Below are 23,606 nucleotides of genomic sequence, written 5' to 3'. Positions count from 1 at the left end.
CTGATGGAAACTTGTGCATTTATTCAACGTGTATTTATTGAGGAATAACAGGGTCTCAGGGATTGGTGGACCAGACAGACATTTTCCTTTTCTTTTTGTTGCTCTGAGAGATAGTTGGGCATTATAGAAATTAAATGTTAGATAACTGTGGTCTAATGATTTTGGATATAGACTCAGATCCTGGTACTGTCACTTTTTATTTGGCTAACTAGCTTAAATTACTTAACTTTTCAGAGCTTTTCTTAACTTTCATTTTTTTCCCACCTGTGAAAGGGAGCTAATGATAGTTGCCTGCTTCATATGGTCCTTGTAAGATTACAGGAGATAATGCTTATGAAATGCTTAGAACAGAGCCTGGCACATGGGGCTCAAGACATGTCAGCTAGTACTGTTAATGATAATAAATACTGTTTCTACATAAACATACCTTTTTCAAGTATGCTAAATGCTAAAAGTGGGAGTTTTTGAGGTATGCTTAACCAAAAGACCTAAGCTAGTATAAGGTGAAAGGAAAGGTCACCTTAAGGAGGTGATAGCTGAGCTAATAATGTAGAATAGTTTTGCCAAAGTGTGATATGAGAATTATATTATTTGTAACCTAAGTAAAACAAATACTTTAATTTTTAAAAAAATGTTCTTATTTTAGCGTATGTTGGAAATACTCAGTAGTCTGATTTCTACGGTTATTACTGCTGGATAAGGTTAAAAATACTTTAGTCAATTTAAAATTGATGCAAAAATGCTAAGGTAGTATGGGTGACACCAAGATATGGGAAGCATAATGAAAGTAATTCATGAATAAGTGAAGTTTAGGAACTATGTATTGGATTATGGAAAAAACATTGTAGATTTAAAAAGCCTAAGAAATACTGCTTTTGAAATCTCACAGGTTTCTACAAAAACAGTGTTATTTCAGAGTACTCTGGCAGGTTTTCTACTCTGTTTCACTGAGGCGGGTCAAAGCAAGTAAAGTACATGATTCATAGACTCCTTTGGGCTTGGGTCAGGAAAGTTCGAGATACAGTGACCTTTCTAAGAACTGTTGAGTGGTCCTACCGCTTAGAGCAAGCATGCAGGAGAAGCAGGCTTGAGCTAATGCCAGAATAAAGCCTTGTCCCTAGTCTAGAAGATGACATTTTAAGATTTTGAGGGCTTATTACAAAATTACAAAGTTAATTTACTGATACCTTGTCTATCTTTTGGCCACTATTTCCCATTTTGTTGGGTTATTTTATCCCAGAAATGGAAAGTTTTATGTTGAAGTGGTCCCTTTCCATTACTGATGATTTACTAGGCTCAGAAAGGCTTTTTTTGTTGTTTCTTACCAAATTTGTATCTTTCCTGTAGGTTTGGTAACAGATTTGAAAGGCCATTTTGTAACTCAGGTAGCTATGGGCAAAGCTCATACTTGTGTTTTAATGAAGAATGGAGAAGTCTGGACATTTGGTGTAAATAATAAAGGACAGTGTGGACGAGACACTGGTGCCATGAACCAAGGTGGGAAAGGTAGGTGTTGCATGTGTGGATATTAATTTCTGTGTTATCTTTTCTGTAGTTTTTCAGAACACCATAGTGAAGAATTTTATTCTTTCAAAACAAATGGCTTTTTGATTTCATACATATAAATTATGAAAACCACTGAATTTCTTATTTGATTGACAGTATATCACTGGAATAATTGAATATACTTTAGACTTCTAATGTCTGAATGAGCTTACTTATTTACTTGTATGTTTTTCTTAATTTTGTATAAGATGTAATAGCACCTTCTTTGATTTAGCATTTTTAGTGACTGAACTATTCCAGAAAAGTATATTTTTCAAGCTCTTTGTTATTAGCTCCTTTTATACCCTATATTTTCAGTCTTAACCATTGTTGGCAGCAGTCTGTCTGGCAAATATCTTCCTGTTTAACAGCATGTACTACCTGAAATTTAATCAGTTCTTGACAACTAAGCGTGATCCTTAAGAATACTTGACCCTTTATCAGGAGAAATTGTAGATACACCTTATATACTGTATCCTTTGCCCCAGCACTCAGGCTATTGAAGGGGGAAAAGAGAGGTTTATCCTTTGTTGCCTTGCTTGTTGTAGTTTTTGTTTTTGTTTGTTTGTTTGTTTTGGTAATAGTTTGTGTCCACCTCATTCTTACTCTTAGTGTTTACTTCTAACTACTATCAGTGCTGTCATATACCCTTTACCCCAATTTCTGGTTTTCTGTTTTTAATTTTGTATGGATGAAGAATAGGAAATAGAGACATATTATTAGAATTAAGCATTGAGCTGTGTGTGAATGAGTTTGAGGATTAATATTTGTATAAATTAAGAAAAATTTAGCTCTTTTGGGGCCTTCTTGATGGCAGGCAAAGGCTGTGAGCATGTAAAAGGAGACAGGATGTTTAGAAAGCAGAGGAAATTTAGATTCAGGTGGAATGTAGTTTGCATGGAAGAAAGATTGGAGGAAATTGGGAGCCTGATTGTGACTGACTGTATCTTGCTAAGGAGTTTTGTTCTTTTGAAGACGTTGGGAAAAAGACATTGAAATTTGTAAATTGTGAAGTCATAGAATCAAATATATATTTTAAGAAGCTCATTACTATCAGTGGGAGGTTATTCTAAAGTGGAGGGACTCTTGGTGTGTGGTTAGGAGACTTTCGTTGGTGTGTTGAATGAAAGTATTGGTGGTGAAGATGGAAAGCAAGGAACTAAAATCAGAGAAAATTAGAAGTGTGAGTGACACAAAGTAATAGCTAAGAGATGCTCTTACTATCACTGCCTCTTTCTTTCTTTTTTTTTTTACATTTTTTATTGATTCATAATCATTTTACAGTGTTGTGTCAAATTCCAGTGTTCAGCACAATTTTTCAGTCATTCATGCACATATACAAACTCATTGTCACATTTTTTTCTCTGTGATTTATCATAACATTTTGTGTATATTTCCCTGTGCTATACAGTGTAATCTTGTTTATCTATTCTACAATTTTGAAATCCCAGTCTATCCCTTCCCACCCTCTACCCCCCCCCCACCGGTAACCACAAGTCTGTATTCTTTGTCCATGAGTCTATTTCTGTCCTGTATTTATGCTTTGTTTTTGTTTGTTTTTGTTTTTTAGATTCCACATATGAGCGATCTCATATGCTATTTTTCTTTCTCTTTCTGGCTTACTTCACTTAGGATGACATTCTCTAGGATCATCCATGTTGCTGCAAATGGCATTATGTTGTCGGTTTTTATGGCTGAGTAGTATTCCATTGTATCAATATACCACCTCTTCTTTATCCAGTCACCTGTTGATGGACATTTAGGTTGTTTCCATGTTTTGGCTATTGTAAATAGTGCTGCTATGAACATTGGGGTGCAGGTGTCATCCTGAAGTAGGGTTCATTCTGGATACAAGCCCAGGAGTGGGATTCCTGGGTCATAGGGTAAGTCTATTCCTAGTCTTTTGAGGAATCTCCACACTGTTTTCCACAGTGGCTGCACCAAACTGCATTCCCACCAGCACTGTAGGAGGGTTCCCCTTTCTCCACAGCCTCTCCAGCATTTGTCATTTTTGGATTTTTGAATGACGGCCATTCTGACTGGTGTGAGGTGATACCTCATTGTAGTTTTGATTTGCATTTCTCTGATAATTAGTGATATTGAACATTTTTTCATGTGCTTTTTGATCATTTGTATGTCTTCCTTGGAGAGTTGCTTGTTTAGGTCTTCTGCCCATTTTTGGATTGGGTTGTTTATTTTTTCCTTATTGAGTCGTATGAGCTGCTTATATATTTTGGAGATCAAGCCTTTGTCGGTTTCACTTGCAAAAATTTTCTCCCATTCTGTAGGTTTTCTTCTTGTTTTATTTCTGGTTTCCTTTGCTCTGCAGAAGCTTGTAAGTTTCATTAGGTCCCATTTGTTTATTCTTGCTTTTATTTCTTCTAGGAGAAAATTTTTGAAATGTATGTCAGATAATGTTTTGCCTATGTTTTCCTCTAGGAGGTTTATTGTATCTTGTCTTATGTTTAAGTCTTTAATCCATTTTGAGTTGATTTTTGTATATGGTGTAAGGGTGTGTTCTAGCTTCATTGTTTTACATGCTGCTGTCCAGTTTTCCCAACACCATTTGCTGAAGAGACTGTCTTTATTCCATTGTATATTCTTGCCTCCTTTGTCAAAGATGAGTTGACCAAAAGTTTGTGGGTTCATTTCTGGGCTCTCTATTCTGTTCCATTGGTCTATATGTCTGTTTTGGTACCAATACCATGCTGTCTTGATGACTGTATCTCTATAGTATTGTCTGAAGTCTGGGAGAGTTATTCCTCCAGCCTCTTTCTTTCTCTTCAGTAATGCTTTAGCAGTTCTAGGTCTTTGATGGTTCCATATAAATTTTATTATGATTTGTTCTAGTTCTGTGAAATATGTCCTGGGTAATTGGATAGGGATTGCATTAAATCTGTAGACTGCCTTGGGCAGTGTGACCATTTTAACAATATTGATTCTTCCAATCCAAGAGCATGGAATATCTTTCCATTTTTTAAAGTCTTCTTTAATTTCCTTCATCAATGGTTTATAGTTTTCTGTGTATAATTCTTTCACCTCCTTGGTTAGATTTATTCCCAGATATTTTATTACTTTGGGTGCTATTTTAAAGGGGATTGTTTCTTTACTTTCTTTTTCTGTTGATTTATCGTTAGTGTAAAGAAAGGCAACTGATTTTTGAACATTAATTTTGTAACCTGCTACCTTGCTGAATTCTTCGATCAGCTCTAGTAGCTTTTGTGTGGACCTTTTAGGGTTTTCTATATATAGTAACATGTCGTCAGCATATAATGACACTTTTACCTCTTCTTTTCCAATTTGGATCCCTTTTATTTCTTTCTCTTGCCTGATTTCTGTGGCTAGGACTTCCAGGACTATATTGAATAGGAGTGGTGATAGTGGGCATCCTTGTCTTGTCCCAGATTTTAGTGGGAAGCTTTTGAGTTTTTCACCGTTGAGAACTACGCTGGCTATAGGTTTGTCATATATAGCTTTTATTATGTTGAGATATGTTCCCTCTATACCCACTTTGGCGAGAGTTTTTATCATAAATGGGTGTTGAATTTTATCAAATGCTTTTTCTGCATCGATTGAGATGATCATGTGGTTTTTGTCCTTTCTCTTGTTGATGTGATGTATTACATTGATTGATTTGCGTATGTTGAACCAGCCTTGTGTCCCTGGGATGAACCCCACTTGGTCATGATGTATAATCTTTTTTATATGTTGTTGGATTCTATTTGCTAAAATTTTGGTGAGGATTTTGGCGTCTATGTTCATCAGTGATATTGGCCTCTAATTCTCTTTTTTTGTAGTGTCTTTGCCTGGTTTTGGTATCAGGGTGATGGTGGCTTCATAGAATGAGTTTGGGAGTATTCCCTCCTTTTCAATCGTCTGGAAGAGTTTGAGAAGGACTGGTATGAGTTCTTCTTTGTATGTTTGGTAGAATTCCCCGGTGAAGCCATCCGGTCCTGGACTTTTATTTGTAGGGAGGTTTTTAATTGCTATTTCTATTTCCTTTCTAGTGATCGGATTGTTCAAGTGTTCAGTTTCTTCTTGATTCAGTTTTGGTGGACAGTATGTTTCCAGAAACTTGTCCATCTCCTCTAGGTTATCCAGTTTGGTTCCATATAGTTTTTCATAATATTCTCATATGATATTCTGTATTTCTATTTTGTTTGTTATAATTTCTCCATTTTCCTTTCTTATTTTGCTAATTTGTGCTCTCTCTTTTTTCTTCTTTGTGAGTTTGGCCAGAGGTTTGTCGATTTTATTTACTTTTTCAAAAAACCAGCTTTTGGTTTGGTTGATTTTTTCTATGGTCTTGTTAATCTCTATTGTATTTAATTCCTCTCTGATCTTTATTATTTCCTTCCTTCTGCTGCTTTTTGGGGCTTTTTGTTCTTCTTTTTCTAATTGATTCAGGTGGTGGGTTAACTTGTTTATTTGAGATTGTTCTTCTTTTTTGCGGAAGGCCTGTATCACTATAAACTTCCCTCTTAGCACTGCCTTTGCTGTGTCCCATAGGTTTTGAGTGGTTGTGCTTTCATTATCATTTGTCTCAAGGTATTTTTTAATTTCAGCTTTGATTTCCTCATTGATCCATTGTTTTTTCAGTAACATATTGTTTAATCTCAATGCTTTTCTTTTTTTCTCCTTTGTTTCTCTGTTGTTGATTTCCAGTTTCATGGCATTGTGGTCAGTAAAGATGCTTGAGATAATTTCTATCTTCTTAAATTTGTTGAGGTTTCTTTTGTGTCCAAGTACATGATCGATCCTGGAAAATGTTCCATGTGCACTTGAAAAGAATGTATATTCTATTTTTTGGGGGTGTAAAGCTCTGAAAATATCCACCAAATCTAGTTTTTCTATTGTAGTATTTAATTTCTCTGTTGCCTTGTTTATTTTCTGTCTGGAAGATCTGTCTAGTGATGTTAATGCAGTGTTAAAATCTCCAACTATGATTGTATTCCCATCAATATCCCCCTTTATCTCTGTTAGTAATTCTTGTATGTACTTAGGTGCTCCTATATTGGGTGCATATATATTAACGAGTGTAATATCTTCATCTTGTATCACTCCTTTAATCATTATAAAATGTCCTTCTTTATCTTTCTTTATGGCCTTTGTTTTAAAGTCTATTTTGTCTGAAATCAGTACTGCAACACCTGCTTTTTTGGCTTTTCCATTTGCATGGAATATCCTTTTCCATCCTTTCACTCTCAATCTATATGTGTCCTTCTCCCTAAAGTGGGTCTCTTGTATGCAGCATATTGAAGGTTCTTGCTTTATTATCCACTCTGCCACTCTATGTCTTTTGACTGGGTCATTTAGTCCATTAACATTTACAGTAATTAATGATAGATGTGTGTTTATTGCCATTTTGAACTTATCTTTGCAGTTGAATTGGTATATCCTCTTTGTTCCTTTCTTCTTCCTTTTGTGGTTTGGTAATTTTCCTTTGTATTATCATGGCTTTTATTTAATTTTTGTGACTCCCTTGTAAATTTTTGACTTGTGGTTACCCTTTTTTGTAAATCTATTAACCTATACCCGTTTTTAATAAACTGGTAATAACATGATCTCAAACCCATCCTACTGTTAAAGAAAATTTAAAAAAAGAAAGAAAAAAAAATTCTATATTTCCCTGCCTCCCTCTCCCACTCTTAGTGATTTGTATGTCTTCTTTTATAATTTCGTGTTTTCTTTATTTGTAATTCATGAGTTATCACATTTCCAGTTGTACGTTTCTCATTTCTGTAGCATCCTGCTGCTTTTCTATTTAGACTAGCCCTTTCAATATTTCTTTTAGCATGGGTTTAGTGTTGCTAAACTCCTGCAGCTTTTTTTTGTCTGTGAAACTCTTTATTTCTCCTTCTATCCTAAAGGATAGCCTTGCTGGATAAAGTATCCTAGGCTGCATCTTTTTTTCATTCAGGGCTTTGAATATATCTTGCCACTCCCTTCTGGCCTGTAGTGTTTGTGTAGAGAAATCAGCTGAGAGCCTTATGGGGGTTCCCTTGTAGTTCACTCTTTGCTTTTCTCTTGCTGCCTATTAGAATCATTTCTTTATCCTTGACTCTGGCCATCTTGATTATGATATGTCTTGGTGTGGGTCTATTTGGGTTCTTCCTGTTTGGGACCCTCTGAGCTTCCTGTACTTGGATATCTGATTCCTTCTGTAAGTTTGGGAAGTTTTCAGTCATGATTTCTTCAAAACCCTTTTCAATCCCCTTTGATCCTTCTTCCCCTTCTGGGACCCCTATTATGCGAAGATTGGGACGCTTTATATTATCCCATAGGTCCCTTATGCTATTATCATTATTTTTTATTTGCTTATCTTGTAGTTCTTCTGAATGGGTGCTTTCTGTTGCCCTGTCTTCTAGATCACTAATTCGTTCCTCTGCATTAACTAGTCGGCTTTGCACAGCTGTTAGATCATTCCTCATCTCTGTCAATGAGTTTTCCCATTTTGCTTGGCTCTTCTTTATAGCTTCAATTTCATTTTTGACATATTTTATTTCTCTAAGCATTATCTCTTTTAATTCCTTCAGCAATTTGATCACTCCTTTTTTGAAATCTTGATCTAGTAGGCTATCGATGTCTATTTCATTGAGCTTTCTTTCAGGGGATTCCTCTTGTTCTTTTAATTGGGAAAGGTTTCTCTGCTTCTTCATCTTGCTCATACCTCTCTGGCACTGTGGTTTATGGAGTATCAGTTGTCTATTTTGGATCTTAAGGATTTTACCTATCTAATGCCTATTTAGGAATAGAACTAATGAAAAAAAAGAAAAAAGAAAAAAAGAAAAAAAGAGAAAAGAATAAGAGAGAGAGAAAGATTTTTAAAAGAAGGGAGAAAGGGTTTGAAAACAATGTATAATGAATAATAGAAGAGCGGGTTGAAGCAGAGTATTAATCAGGGGGAGACGTCCTTTTAAAACCTTTAAAAAAAAAAAGGGGGGGGTGGGGAGATGAATATATGTGTTTGAAGCCTGTGTGTAATCAATAACAGGACATCAAAACCCAAGAGAAATAGAAATGAATTAAGAAGTAAAAATTAAAAGAGTAATTGAAAATAGAACAGGTAAAAACAGATAAAAAACAAAACAAAACAAAACAAAAAAAACAGAAAAAAAAAGGGGGGGGGGTTGTCGGTGTTCTCCTGGAGTGTGTGTGCTTTTAATGTGATGTCCTTCTGTCTTCATCCTGTTTCGGAAGCTCAGCTTGTTTTCAGAGGCCCTCCGTTGGTGCCCTCTTCTGTGCTGCTCCCAGCACCTGTCGGCAAGCAGATCGCGCCTCCTCCTAACAAGGGGTCAGATGCAGCTCTCCTCTGCTGCGGGCGGGCGGGTCACTGCCCCTCCGGATGCCGCAGTCAGATGTTGCAGACTGGCCAGGCAGGAGGGCGGGTTGTGCCCCTTCCCAGCACCTCGGTCAGGGGTTGTGTTCCTGCCCGACAGGCGGGGGGCCGCTCTCCCCCTGCCTGCGCCGCCGGTAGCTCCGCTGCTCTGTGCGGCTGCGCGCTCTGCGCCGGCGCTCCGCCCTGGCCGGCGCTCCGCCCCGGTCGCGCTCTGCCCCGTTCGGCGCTCCGCCCTGGTCGCGCTCTGCCCTGTTCGGCGCTCCGCCCTGGTCCCGCTCCGCGGGTGGGCTCAGGGCAGAACGAGGGGCTGCCTCGTCCCCGCTCCGAGCCAAGACCCAGCTGCTTGTTTGTCTTCGTGGAGCAAGTTCTCTGGGGTACCAGAATGGAAGGGTCCTATCTGCCCAGGGCTGTAGGCCCGTCTCAGTCTGGCCCTTGAGGCTGCTAAGCCCTTCGGTGCGGACGCAGGTTTCGCCTCTGGTCCCGCCTGGGTGCTCAGCGCCGGAGAATATGGCGGCTCTGCCTGGGCCCCGCCCCTCTTCCCCTGAAAAGTTTCGGCGGGTTTTCAGAGATGGAGGTATGCACCCTTCCCCCGAGAGCACATCAACCTTGCTGTTTTATGGAGGGCCCAGGTTGTTCTGTCCTGTACACCCACAGCCCTGGCGCCCAGCCCCTTGCAGTCCCCCGGATCTGCCTCCGTGCAGCCGCCCCCGTCCTCCGCCCTGCTTGTGCAGCCTGGCCCTGCCCGCTGCTGCCGGCCCGCCTCTCAGGCTGGGTGTCGGGGGGACGCTCTGTGCCCGTTTAAGTTAGTTCTGTCAGACAAGGGCTGCTCTGTACAGATCCGAGCCTCGGAGGCTCCCCCTCCGTCTGGCTGGCCTCTCAGTTGGAGAGGGGAGACCCAGCGAGCGAGCGCCAGTCCTCCTTTGCCGCTCCCTCCCCGCGGGACCCGTCCCGCGCTGCTTTGCCTTTTGTTCTTTCTTTTTTCCTTTTCTCCTACCAGATTTTTGTCATCTTTATCTTTTGAAGAGGGCGATGATCTGTTGGAGTTCCGCAGGTGCTCTGGTTGGCTGAGTGGGTCTGTAGATGTGGGTCTTGGTGTATTTGTGGGAGAGGGTGACTTACAAGCGTCCTTCTACTGGGCCATCTTGCCCGGAAGTCCCACTGCCTCTTTCTGCAGAAAGAAAATGGGGAGAACACTTATTAGTGATCCCTAAATTAAATTTTATTTCTGTTGCTTTTACATTTTATCATTCCTTTGTATATTTACTTGGATTAGTATGTGTTATGTATGTTTTAACTTTTTAAGTGAAAAATAAAATGACCAGTTTTTTAGACACGGGAATAACCTACATCAGAATTGTAAATTGATCTTTTAAATAGGGTTTGGAGTTGAAAATATGGCAACAGCAATGGATGAGGACCTGGAAGAAGAGCTGGATGAGAAAGACGAGAAGTCCATGATGTGCCCTCCGGGCATGCACAAGTGGAAGCTGGAGCAGTGCATGGTGTGCACCGTCTGTGGAGACTGTACCGGGTACGGTGCCAGCTGTGTCAGTAGTGGGCGTCCAGACAGAGTTCCTGGAGGGTAAGTACATGACTAATTCTCAAGAGATAAAATAGTAGTAGAAAATAAGCAGAACACATTTCTTTCAAAAGCCATTCTAGAGTGTATTCTGTTATGTTGTTTCTTATAAAGGCATATTGGTATATACTTCTAATTCTTAATCATTGTTTTCTACTATAATAATTTCCAATTCAGTGTTATTTTATTTAAGGTGCTTTTCTTTCATTTGATTTGTTTAAGTCATTATTTAAAAATAGGGCATACATTTCTTTAATGCTTGAGGCTGTGCTTCATTTTGTAGTCTTAAGAATTCTTTGATGCCAAATATCTATTCATTTTTGTTGAACATGAATTGTTTCTGTATAGAATTATGAAACACCATATAGAATACTCAATTAGGGTTATATAATTTTCTTTTGAATTATTATTCTGTTTGCAGTTTTAGGAGTTCTAGGAATTGTCACTTCTAAAGTTGCATTATATCTGTTATATTTAGCCTTTTTATTCTTGTTGGACCATTTTTTCCTCTTCAGGGTTCTGTGTTATTATCATTTTAAAGTTAATATGTGAGTTTGGCAGAATCAGAATACAGGTTTTCCCCTAGAATGTTGGAGAGAATTTCAAGTCCTATTTTTGTGTTGCCATTAATAGCTAATGTAACATAATTGAGTGATCTTTGGGAGACATAATTAATTAGTTGTCTTACATCTTTGTGTTATGATAGATCTGATCTTTGTAAGATCAGATTATTTATGCTAATTAGCCAACTTTGGGGAGTAGTGAGAATTTTGTGAAGAGAAGCCCAGAATGAGAATAGCCACCTCCTCATCTCTGACCTCCGTGTTTGATACCTCTTTAGTAGTCAAGTACTTCTTCCCAAACAGTGTCTTGATTTTCTGTATTTCTAGGTTTATATTTGATTTAACATAGTTAAATATATCATATATAATAGGCCTTTTCTTTTAGGCTGTTGAAATATTGTAATTTTTTAACAATAAGTTTTCTTTGCATTTTTTGATATGCTAATATGTTAAAAAAATTTTTGGCTCTCTTTATCAAATATTCCTTCTACAAAGGTATATGTTTGGTTGTGTTTACTGTAGTTAAGCCTCTGATTTGTTTATTTTTAAATTTAAGTTGGATATAGAAAGATTCTGTGATTTTTTTTTAAACAATGTTAGAATTGAAATTTATCTTTCTGGATCTCTCCCAAGCTATTGTCATTTAAAATTAAGTGTTCCCAATCACTGAACTTATGCCACTGATAAATATCATAAATGAATTTCTGAATTCTCTGGCCCTTCCTGAAACTAATTATTTTTCTTTGTATCCTTTTTCCCAGTGATATACTATCAATTTCCAATAATTATTTATAGATTTAAATGGATGATGTCTAACGAAATACAGTAACTTCTTTATTAGTGAAGTAGAAATAAATACATGAATAAAGTCAACATAGGAATATATGCAGGAAACTGAACACTTAAAAATGACTTCAAATATTATAAAATTGTGACTACATATAGATCTTAGAATAAATTTAGTATTAAACATTATTTTTAAAATAGTGCCCATGGCCAATTCAGTAAGGCATATTATCATATCAGTTTTTACTGTTGTAAGTGATCTTCCAGATGGTCTGTAATGCTTGCTTTTAAAAGCCAGGAATTTCCAGGGTACCTAGAACTATGTCTTTCAAAACTGTTGCCAGGTAGATCCTTCATCTTAGGCCTCCGCAAACCTGGGTAACCAGAAGTGCAGTGAGGCTGGCAGAAGTTTTTCAGGCCTGATCCAACAAATAACATTAAAGTTAGGACTTCTCGGGGAGGGTATAGCTCAGTGGTAGAGCACTTGCTTAGCATGCATGATGAGGTCCTAGGTTCAATCCCCAGGACCTCCATTAGAAATAAATAAACAAACCTAATCCCCCCCCCAAAAAAACCCCAAAACAAACAAAAAATAAAGTTAGAACTTCTATACCTACAAAATATGTGACCAAGAAGTTAGTGTTCACTGACCCTCTAGCCAACTTCTGAGAGTGCTCTTGTTTTCTTTATGTTATAATCAGATGTCATATGCATGATACACAACTGATAGGGAAAGGACGAAGAAGAGGAGAAAGAATAGGTAACTGGACACCGTGAAAGGAGTGAATGAGAGGTGATGGCATGTAAAGGAGAGGGTAGGGTGAGGAGACATAACGTAGGAAGCTGGCAAGCTGGGCTGGCTCACTCACTGAAGGCTGCCTACGCTTTCCTTAACTTATCTGGAAGATAGCAGCAAACTGTTTGTTAGCCTCTTAATACTGAAACTACTGGCACCTCACTAATCATGAAAACTTTTAAAAGACTTCGTTAATAGTGGCTTTGAAAATAACAGGATTCACTTGTATTTTCTATAGAAATATACCAGTTATGCCTATTAGGAGTTTTAATATCTATTCATATCTTGGAATTATTCATCCATTCATATCTTTTCTTTAAGATTGACAGATCCTGATCTGAAGGGGTGATTTCATTGCTGACTTATTTAAGTTAATCTTAAGAATGCAGAAAAGGTGTCATGGAGTTTTAAGGAAAGAGAAGGATTTTCGTTAATAATTTATTTATTTTTAGGATCTGTGGTTGTGGTTCTGGAGAATCTGGCTGTGCTGTATGTGGATGTTGCAAGGCTTGTGCTAGAGAATTGGATGGTCAAGAGGCAAGACAAAGAGGAATTCTTGATGCAGTCAAAGAGATGATACCTTTAGATCTTCTATTAGGTAATAATTCTGATAGTTTAAACAATTCCTGTTAGATACACATTAACAAATTAAGATAATAGTTGACTACGCAGTACTGCTTGTATGGTAACTGACAATGTGTCTTTAAGGGAGGAGAATCTTTTTTTCCCTTTTTGCTAAGATTCTTGCAGTAAAAATCATTTATGTTTTAGACAATGTTTTTGTTAGCTTTTACTTTCTTGAATTTCATGTAATTCTATCATATCTATTATAAAATTGATTGATTGATTGTCAATCATCTAGCTGTCCCAGTACCTGGGGTTAACATTGAAGAACACCTTCAGTTACGACAAGAAGAAAAACGGCAGCGTGTAATCAGGAGACACAGATTAGATGAAGGAAGAGGTAAGATGTAGCTGCAGAGAAAATGTATATGAAAGGCTATTTTCTTACCCTACACTGAGATCACATAAAACTTTATAGAGTAGGCTGATTTAGTAAGAAATTGAAATAAAGATTAGTAACATTCTAGTAATTCATGAAAATATTGAAGGTACTTACAATTGTGCTAATAACATACATTTAATTCAGTTGAGTTTCATGAGATAAGTCAACCATATTAAGAATTGTTGTGCCATTTGCCAAGCATCGAAAACTATTAGCAATGTCAGCTTTTTAAAAATACGAATTCTAAGTACTGTCCTTCACCCAAATTTTGACCCATCTACTTAACTATGATTACCAAATTAGTTTGTTATTTTAATTTCTGTTGTCTTAATTATTTATAGTCATTCTGGGCATAGTCTCATCACTCTTCCTTCCAATTCAGTGCATAATTATGCCTTGATGTATCTCTTTTTAGAAAAAGCTTATTCTGGTTATGTATCAGAAGGGTAGGTTGGGGAGTCTGCAGATTTTATCAAAAATAGACTTATTATTTATCTTTTCCTAGTTGTTTATGACCACTTCTCAGCCTGAAGAATATATTTAACAATGATTATAAGTATTTAGCATATATCCAGCAAGCAGAGATAAATATAAGCATTATCAAAGTTATTGTTGCCCAGTAGAATTTTAGGGTTAGGACAAATTGTTACAAAGGTCTGTGATTTTATTCCTTTATTCTAATCTTGATTAGAAATATTTAGTGACATGTATCTTTAAATATTTATTAGAATGACATTATATTTGATACATAAGATAAAACCTATTACCCATTTAACTATTATTACAGACCTTTTTTAGGCATTTCCTTTTTTAATATAAAATGGAATAAATATAAAATTTATAGTGCATGTAAATTCTATTTTTATTAACCTAAAGTCATAAAACATGCTTAGAACTTGAAGATTGTTCTTTACAGTGTCTGATAAACGATGTTGATAAATTGACACAGTGAATATTTGCTGTTAATTTGGCTTTGTTTACATAAAATCATTGCCTCTTACTCTAAAGGAGCTTTTAATGAGATTAATGTATATACTGTTATTATTTACATTGTATAGATATATGGGAAAATAACATATTAAATGTCTTGTAGAGGATAGAGTAAAATATAAGTTCTGGGTCTTTATGACACATGGTAATTAAATGATAATTCCTTTTATTTTAATGATATGATTTGCTTAAGGTTAATTGTCAGAGATACTTTTACTACCTGTTGTTTCTTTTTTTGGAAATACTAGGTTTAACCATATGAAATGATGTACAAAACTCAGCAATTTCTTACGTTTCTACCAAAGTATAGCAGCTCCTTATGATGACATTTAATTACTTGCCTAATGCTGTATGTCTTATAATCTTTTCTCCCCGTCTATAAAAAGCTGTTCTTCTCTAGGTATAGTATTTTTCTGTATATTCGAAGTAGAAGAACATTGTCTATGCATTGGTTATTCAACAAAACTTTGTTATTGCAGAATTTTCTTTTGCCATTTATTTTAAAATGCGTCAAAGACCTTTAAAACATACACTCTAACCTTTTAAAGGTTAAAAATAAAGTATTATTTAATTATTTGTGGAAATTATATTGTTTCTGTGGTTTAACAAGCCCTCCAGGTGATTCTGATGGTGCTGAAGTGTGAGAACCACTGCTCTAGAGGGCAGTGATGATCAAGTTTGTTCCCTGGACCTTCTACATCAGAATTGCCTGGGCCTCATGCTTCATAATTTCTGCCTCAGGGTCCTGGATAGGTTTGAGTCACATGCACAGTGTTCTAGGGCTCTTGTTTGGTACCAGGCTAACAAGGATTGTTAGTCTTGTTTTGTCCTCATGAGGAACAGAAATTCCAAATAAATTTTTCACGTTCCAACTGTTACACACACTTGTCTTTTTTTTTTTTTTTCTTCTTAGCTTCTGCTTGGTACTTTTTAGATACTAACAGTTAGCAAGCCTGTAATTATGCTTATTAGTAATTGTCTTTATCTGTGTTGAAATTTCAACCTTTCAGGTTTAGATTAAATTAAATTATTTTACTTGATTTATCTGTCTCATCCTGTTTACCAAGTTTGTGTTGATTGTTTTGATTAGAATTTTAGGACCCAGCTCTTGTATTAAAGCCTTGATCACCAGCCTCAGGGCTATTGATGTAATTTAGCTTCTGTTTATGACACAAAATTTTCTTGCTGTTGAAACCACAAAAAGTGTTGTGGTTACTGCTTTTTGATAAAGTTGGAACTTTTTCTTTAATTTTTTATGATATTAATCTTTCAGATAATATTTTTTTTACGTATATATTCTTAGGTACCAATGGCATTCATTTACAGGTATTATTTCAGTAGTGTTTCTGATAATTTTTAGTTTGTTTTTAGACAGTTGATTGACAGCTAAATTCTCTGAGACTTGTATTAATTTTATAAGTGGATTGCTTGTTCAGTGTGATTTTTAAGTAGAGCTGTATAAGTCACCAGGACTCCTAGGTGATTATGTCAGTGCTCTTATCTCTATATTCCTTCTCAGCACTCTGTTGTAAGGAAAACTAGGCTCAAATAATGTTGCCTAGTTTTCCTTCTTTCTTTTTCTCCTAAATGTCAAATCAAGGTTTCATAATTGTGAGCTGTAGGTGGGGTGAGTTACGTCCTGGGTTTGCCTGAGGCATTTCCGTTTTATGTATACTATCTGGGCATATTTCTTACAGTGCCTTCTTTCGCTCTCCCTAGAGAATGTTATTTAGATAAGTTACATAGTTAGCCAAGCTATATAGCATGGTGATTAAGAATATGGGTTTAGATGTTAGACTTTGGTTCATATCCTGGCTTCTTAACTGGGTATATGACCCTGGAATTTAACCACTCTGAACCTCAGTTTCCTTACCTTTAAAATGGAGGTGACAAGTGTACTCACATAAGTAGGGATGAGGATTAAATGATACACATGAAAATGTCTGATATGTACCAAGCCTTGGGCAAATGTTTGATGATTATGATGGTGGTGATGGTGAAGATAATTATGCTGGTGGTGGTGGGCTGTTTAGTAGACTTCTGTTCCCTTTGGATTTGATTCTTTTCCAGCTCTGGCCTCAACTTGATTGCTTTTCTCACAGCATTGGGATGTTCATTACAAAACTTTAATAGCAAAACCCCCTACATCTTCTGTAGAGTAAAATGATTCCATTAGGATAGAAAAAAGTTTCCTATTAAAATGTTAAAACAAATTTATTATAGTCTCTCTAATTTTAAAGTGTTGAGAAGTTATTGCTGTTGATTTTTAAGCCTCGAAAACTGTTATTTCCTTGACTTGGCATATCAAATCCAGTATCCAGTAGCTGATCTTCTAATACCACATCAAAGTCCCTTTTAAAGTATTATATGAATCACTTAGAAAATATAAATAAGAAAAAATATCAGTATAAATCTTCATCCAAAGGTAACCACTGTAGAATGTTGGTGTACTTTCTTAAAATTTTTCTATGCGTACAATTTTGTTATTTTACATCATTTCATACTGTGATATATATTGGTATACTCTTTCACAGAAACCTATCCTTTAATTACATTTTTACTTTTATTGATTTCATTGTCATTTTCTAATCAAGTTTTATATATTCCCAGTTATATCACTGACTGAATCTTATGTTTTATATACTTACTTGATGTTATAGTATATGTATATTTATATTTTCTAGAAGTTTTTCTTGCCTCTTGTACTCCTCCCCCAAGCAAATGAGGTTTAGTAATCATGTGCAGATATCTATGTATGTGTGGAAGTATAGGCATATGCTTATTTACAAAAGTGATATTGTGTTAAATATCAAACGGTTCTTTGAAACATCTTTTTCTCATTTTACAATACAACATGAATACACACTAGATCAGTGAGTATGGAGCTACTACATTCTGTTTAACAGCTATATGGCATTTCATAATATGGCTGAACCACAGTTTATTCAACCATTATTTTGTTAATGGACATTAAGGTTATTTTCAGGTTTTTCTGGATTTTGCTATAATAAATATTATTAAACTTATAGCCATATGTAGTGGAGTTTTTGTGTATATAGAAGAGCATCCCAGAAATAGGATATTTGGACCAGAGAGTGTGTATGTTTTAAATTTCAACAGATATTTCAGATCATTTTTAAAATGCTACAGGAATTTGTCTTTTCAAGTCTAATATATGAGTGGTGTTTTCTTCTAGCATCACCTGTATTAGTTATTATTATTCTTTTTAATTTTTGCAAAATGTTGGTGAACATATTACAATCATTTCTAATTTAAATAGCACAAAAGCATTTTTTTCTTCAAAAGTCTTGTCTTTATAGCTGAATATTATTCCAGTGAGAGGATATACCATAGGTTTTTATTAATTATTCTCCTTTTTGGATTGTTTAAAATTTTTTGTTACAATTAATAAGGTTATAGTAACACCTCTGAGCGGAAATTTTTTAGAAAAATATTTTAGAGTTTCCCTTAGGACAGATTTCTGGATGTTCAGTTACTGGCCAAAGAAACATTTTTAGTTTCTTAAAATGTGTCACCAATAACTTTCTGAAAGGCTTGTATTATTTTTTGCTGCCATTTATTCCAGTCACTCTTTCAGTTTACCTGCCTGTGGATGTGCTCCAGATAACCCACTGTCTACATGTGAATGGAAGGAGCTTTTAAATATCTCAGTCTGTGCTTTTCACGCCCCTGTTTTATTCACTTTCACTGAAGCAAATAAACCCAACAGATTCTATTAATTCTACTTTCTTAATTTTATTAAAAAGCTATTAAATCTTTTGAATATGTCTACTTCTTAGTATGCCACTGCTGTTTCTTAAGCTCAGCAAAAAGCCTTTTAAGTGGTCTTAACCCCAGTCTTACCTTCTTCTAAGCTATTGTCCACCTTCTTTCCAGGATTTTTTTTCTAAAATGTAGATCTGATCATTGGTATTTCTGTATTTAAAACCAAAAAGTCACTCATAGTTCTCATAATTAATTCCACGTTTTATCTCTACAGCCTCATGTCTCTTTACTCTCTTTCCTATTCCCTATTCCAAAACTATTTTCCCCCATATCTCTGAATCTTTACAGTGCTGGCTACCTTTTTTTTTTTTTTATTAGATCTCAGCTTACATGGTATTTTCTCTTCTTATATCCCCAAACTCCCTGCTTTTCTACCCTCAAGGTTTGCTACCTGCCGCTGCACTGTGCTTAATTTTGTTACAGTGCACTGTCATAACTTCTTCTTGGGTTGTCTGTAAACTCTCCCTCAGCTGTTAGACCATGAGCTTCTTGAAGCAGAGATGGTGTCTTGTTTATCCAAATGTTTCCAGGACCTAGCATGATGCCTGAGATTGTTCAGTACTCAGTGTGTCTTTGTTGACTAACTGAAAACATTTTATAGACTTCTCATCACCTCTACAATGAAGTTTACTGGTATCAAAAGATTTTAATTATCTGTTTTGTATATTCACCTCCAGACTCATTGCCCACTACTTTCTGCTTTATAACCCTATATTCCATCCATTTTGGCTATGTGTGTTTTTAATGACCATATAGTGTTGTTTATAACATCTTCATGCTTTTGAAAATTCTTTTCCTTTTACTTGGAATGCTCTTTCTTCTCTCTCTTGGCAAACTTTTTCTCATTCTTTGAAACCTCTTTGTTTGTCTCAGGTTGATTTGATTACTTTTCATCCTTTGGGATATAATGTGTACAGACTTCCTTTATAACATTTATCACAGCATATTGCAATTCTTTGTTTTCTTTTTTGTCTTCCCTGGTGGACTGAATCTGAATGAAATCCATGTCTTTGTCATTGTATCTACAATACCTAGTGTCTGTTACATTACAGATAATCAACAATGGTGAATAAATGAATGTTTGAAGTATGTAAAAAAAATTATTTTAGTCCATGGGGTACAAGAATATTTTAGAACCTAATAGCCTGATGTTATAAATGGTAATTTAAACTGAGCTCAAATGTTACACTTTTTAGGTTTGATTGCATGTGTGTCTTCTGGATTTATATATCAGAAGACAATTAAAAGATTGAATTTAGTGAGAAGCAAATAACTATGAGTATTAAGGGTATAATATTTTTATTGGAAGAAATAATATCTCAGGCAGACCACAGAAATCAGAAAATGGTAATACAGTATAGTATTATTCTTATTTTAGTATTTACAATCCTTTTGTGTAGTTGGAACCTGTCTAATACTTTTAATTCTACTAACATTGAAGTAGTATATTTTTATTTTAGTAATCATAGACTATGTTATTGATTTTTTCATAGAATTGATGCTGCTTGCATTTTTTTCTATATTTGGAGGCATAATTAAAATATTTTTACCCACTTTTTAATGTTTAATGAGAGTACTTTGGTATTTAATTTGATGTTTTTCAAATATTTTTACAGAGCAATAATTGTTAGAAAAATTAATCATAGCCAAAGATCTATAGAGAATCATGAAGAAACTTAATAAAAAAAATCAGTACATATATACTGTCAATTTCTTTTTTAAATACTGGTAACTTCTTAACTGTCAAATTTAGTGTTTTGAAATTTGCAGGCATTTTTGATGTTGCTAAAACTCAAGGAAGCTGTATTTCTGTTCTATAGGAAATGAGCTAAAATTTTAAGGTATAATTAGAGTTTTCTTTTCAAGTTTAAAAAAATGCTTTTCCCCATTATCATTTAAATTTTACTGAAATTAATTTGGCTATAGATTTTTTTCCTTGAGTCCTATATAAGTAGAAATAACTGTAATCTATGTCAGTATATATTTGTGTATATATGTATGTGTACATATTGGAGTTTCAGAAAGAAATTATTTAATGAAAGAATGGTTAGTGTTTCAAAAATGTTACTGGCTTTAGATTCCTCTGTCGTCAGTATGAAGTTCAGCTTATCCTTGTTTCTGATTTTGTGTATGTGGCTATAGAAATCACACATGAAGTTAGATTTATCCTTTTTAGAAAATCAAATCAAGTATAACTTCTGTAATTCTGTCTTTATACGGTAGTGATATGATATATATACATATACGTGTATATATATAAATGTGCATGTGTATAAACATAAGATCATCGTAATTTTTTGGTTTTGTTTTGTTTTTGACCATTTTTTTCTTTCCTATGACAGAATATAGTTAATAATATCTTGGTTTTGTAGCAAGACTGATGTGGCTGTTAAATCTTGAAGGCCTTGCTAAAATTTAATCATTAATTTAAAACTTAGTTGGTTTTTGGTATTTCAGAAGGAAAGACATATTTTTAATGAATGTATAGTTTACCAAGTTTGAATATATATGATGTTAAAAATATTTGTAAGATAATTTGATTTATTCTATTTGAACTTTCTGATGATTTATTTGAGGCTATTAGTAACTACCTGACCATTTTATAAGTATAAGTGATAGAATTTGTACTTTATAAACTATATTTAAGATACTGAAACTTTTGTATAGAATGGTGAATAGGTTACGGTTGGGGGTGGGGGGATTGGGAGAAAAGTACAATGTCCAGAACTTTAATTTCCATGCTTTTTAGTTTGAATTATTTTTGTTCATTGTAGTGTTTTCATTTTGTGAGCTTTCCTATGCACATACAAAATGTTTCTCCTCAGGCCCCCTTGTATTTGCTGGTCCTATTTTTATGAACCATCGAGAACAGGCTCTAGCCAGACTCAGATCCCATCCAGCACAGCTAAAGCATAAACGGGACAAGCACAAAGGTATTTGGTCTTCCTTATCAACTAGGTTGGATACCTTCCCAATTTCTTCCACTCATTTGAATTTTGTCTCTGGGAAAATGCACAAACCTAATTCTTCTACTTTGCTTCTATCATTACTATGTAGCCTGAGGAGAAAGAACATGCTGAAAGTATACTGTTTGTCAATGACGGTCAATCTTATTTTATTTTTTTGGTTAACTTTAATAAAAACAAGACATTTTACAGTGTATCATTTTCTTTTCCATTTCTTTTCAAATTTCATGAAGTTAAAGGAAGGTAGAAAAATAATTACTGCTTTCTATTTTATATTCTTTATTGTCTGCTCTTAGACAACTGCCATCTGGCATTTTGCAATCCTTTTTTCTTTTTTTAATGCTATTTATTTGCTTTAGAATTAACAAAATTGCTCCTGTCAATGTATAAAGTAATAATGAGTTGACTGCTATTATGCTTCTCCATTGTTTTAAAATCAGAGTTTATATACTTAACACACCTGAATTATTTGATATTTGAGGTTTAAAAAGTGGTAGATGTAAGTAAAGAGTAAGTTGTGTAGACCTACTGTAAGTCCTCAGAAACTGTCACAGGTCTGAACAAGTCTTCGAGTGACTATGAGTCTGTTTCTACAGAATTCTTTGAGATACCAGAGTGCTGGATTAATTAAAAATATTCCTAAAGGAAGATTGTTTTCCCTTAAACCTCAGATTATGGGTCAATAAGATCAGGAGAGAATTTAATGCAGAGAATTCATAAATTTACATATAAATTCTGCCTAGAATCCTGGCATGTAAACCAGGAATTCTTTGGCTAGTACAACTTAGATTTACTGTTTTCTTAAATGCCTGAAATAAACCCTGCAAAATAGAATAGAAAATTTTAAAATTACATACTCCACGTAGACAAATTAATGTTTTGTGTCTTTTTTTTGCCGCAAGGCTGTTATAGACTAATTTTATTTTTAAGCTTTCCTATGCAGTATATTATAATCAACTTCATTTTTATTTGCCTCTCTCCACCTATCAGTTTGCCACTCAAAGCAAAACAGAACAGACAGACCCACCTGTTTTTAGTAAAAACATAAATAGAGCACTACTTAAGATGTATTCTGCAAAAATAAAAATTGAGAGTGTTTTAAATACAGTGTTATTAACCACAGTAAAATTTGTGATTGATTTATTTGCTCGGTACTCTAACAAACCATAACTATTTAAATCTAAGGAACAATATTTGAAATATTCATATTTCAATAAAAATATAACTTTTTTAGGTCTGTATCAGTATCATATAGACAAACATCTTTGTTTTTTCCAGAATTTTTAAATAAAATGCTAAATGAAGACCAAGTTTACAAGTTTAAAAGACTTTTTACAGTATTACACTGATGAGCTGTAGAAATTATTCAACAATATCTAGCCTTAATTCCATCTTGTCTGCCACAGGGTTACTTAGTGGACTCTGTATATTTGTAGTAACCTCTTTGGAAGGATTTACTTTGTAGTATTATAGTATAAGGCCTTTTTTTTTTTTAAATCATCAGATTGTATGGTTTTATAGAGTGAAACAGCATCATCTCTTTACCACCAAAATGAATTTAAAGTGTAATTAATATTTTATCAAATGGTTTCCTATTTTATTTAGAGAGTATTAACTTACCACTCACTATACACCCGTACATTGGCTCTCCATTACTCCCTTTGCATTCACTGTCCATGTCATTTTATTACCTCACCAGTCACTGCTTTTACTCTTGCTGCATATAGTCATAGCCTTTTAATACATTTTAAAATTTTTTTCCTACATACATTCTTTTCTATTTTTTTACCCTGTTTATCTTCCACTGAGAAATCACTGTATTAATTGCTATATTCTGTCTTATATTTAATTATGATGGTACAAATTGTAGGATAATAATGATTTAAATTTTTAGACTGTGACTTTTTTATGGGGGTGTGTGGAGGGTAAGAACTGTGGATTTATTGTTAACAGGAGAGAGTTCTAAGATGGAAAGTTGGAGAGCTTCTGGCTGATTGGAGAGAATTCAGAGGAGGTCACGGAATCCATCCTATACAGGCAAATTTTGATTAGAGGCGAAATAAAGTATATAAGACTGAATCAATAAATATAACATATAATCCATATAACATACAGTATTCAAAAATGTAACTATAGACTATATTTCAAACAGTTACATGGATTAACATTTGTTTCAGCTATTCAGTGCCTTACATAGAAAAAAAGATGTTAGTTCACTACTCCTAGTTAGGGACATTTGAATTGTTCTGG

General features: G+C 34.9%; 1 protein-coding gene across 7 annotated transcripts in view; it reads left to right on the top strand.

Annotated features, from left to right (window-relative positions):
* The window catches only part of MYCBP2 (MYC binding protein 2), a 233,182-nt gene that overhangs the window by 55,631 nt on the left and 153,945 nt on the right, over positions 1-23,606 (top strand). For 5 of the 7 annotated variants that reach the window (XM_072976390.1, XM_072976391.1, XM_072976387.1 and 2 more), the window contains exons 14-18: positions 1,348-1,506; positions 10,262-10,466; positions 13,061-13,206; positions 13,471-13,572; positions 21,216-21,323. In XM_072976390.1, the coding sequence (XP_072832491.1) occupies positions 1,348-1,506; positions 10,262-10,466; positions 13,061-13,206; positions 13,471-13,572; positions 21,216-21,323 (720 nt within the window). The remainder of the gene's footprint in view (positions 1-1,347; positions 1,507-10,261; positions 10,467-13,060; positions 13,207-13,470; positions 13,573-21,215; positions 21,324-23,606) is intronic. The other 2 variants (XM_072976388.1, XM_072976389.1) reach the window with 2 other exon arrangements.

The sequence above is a fragment of the Vicugna pacos genome, chromosome 14 (genome assembly GCF_048564905.1).
Source record: "Vicugna pacos chromosome 14, VicPac4, whole genome shotgun sequence".
In the NCBI taxonomy this organism is placed as follows: Eukaryota; Metazoa; Chordata; class Mammalia; order Artiodactyla; family Camelidae; genus Vicugna; species Vicugna pacos.
This window is presented reverse-complemented; position numbering and strand designations above follow the sequence as displayed.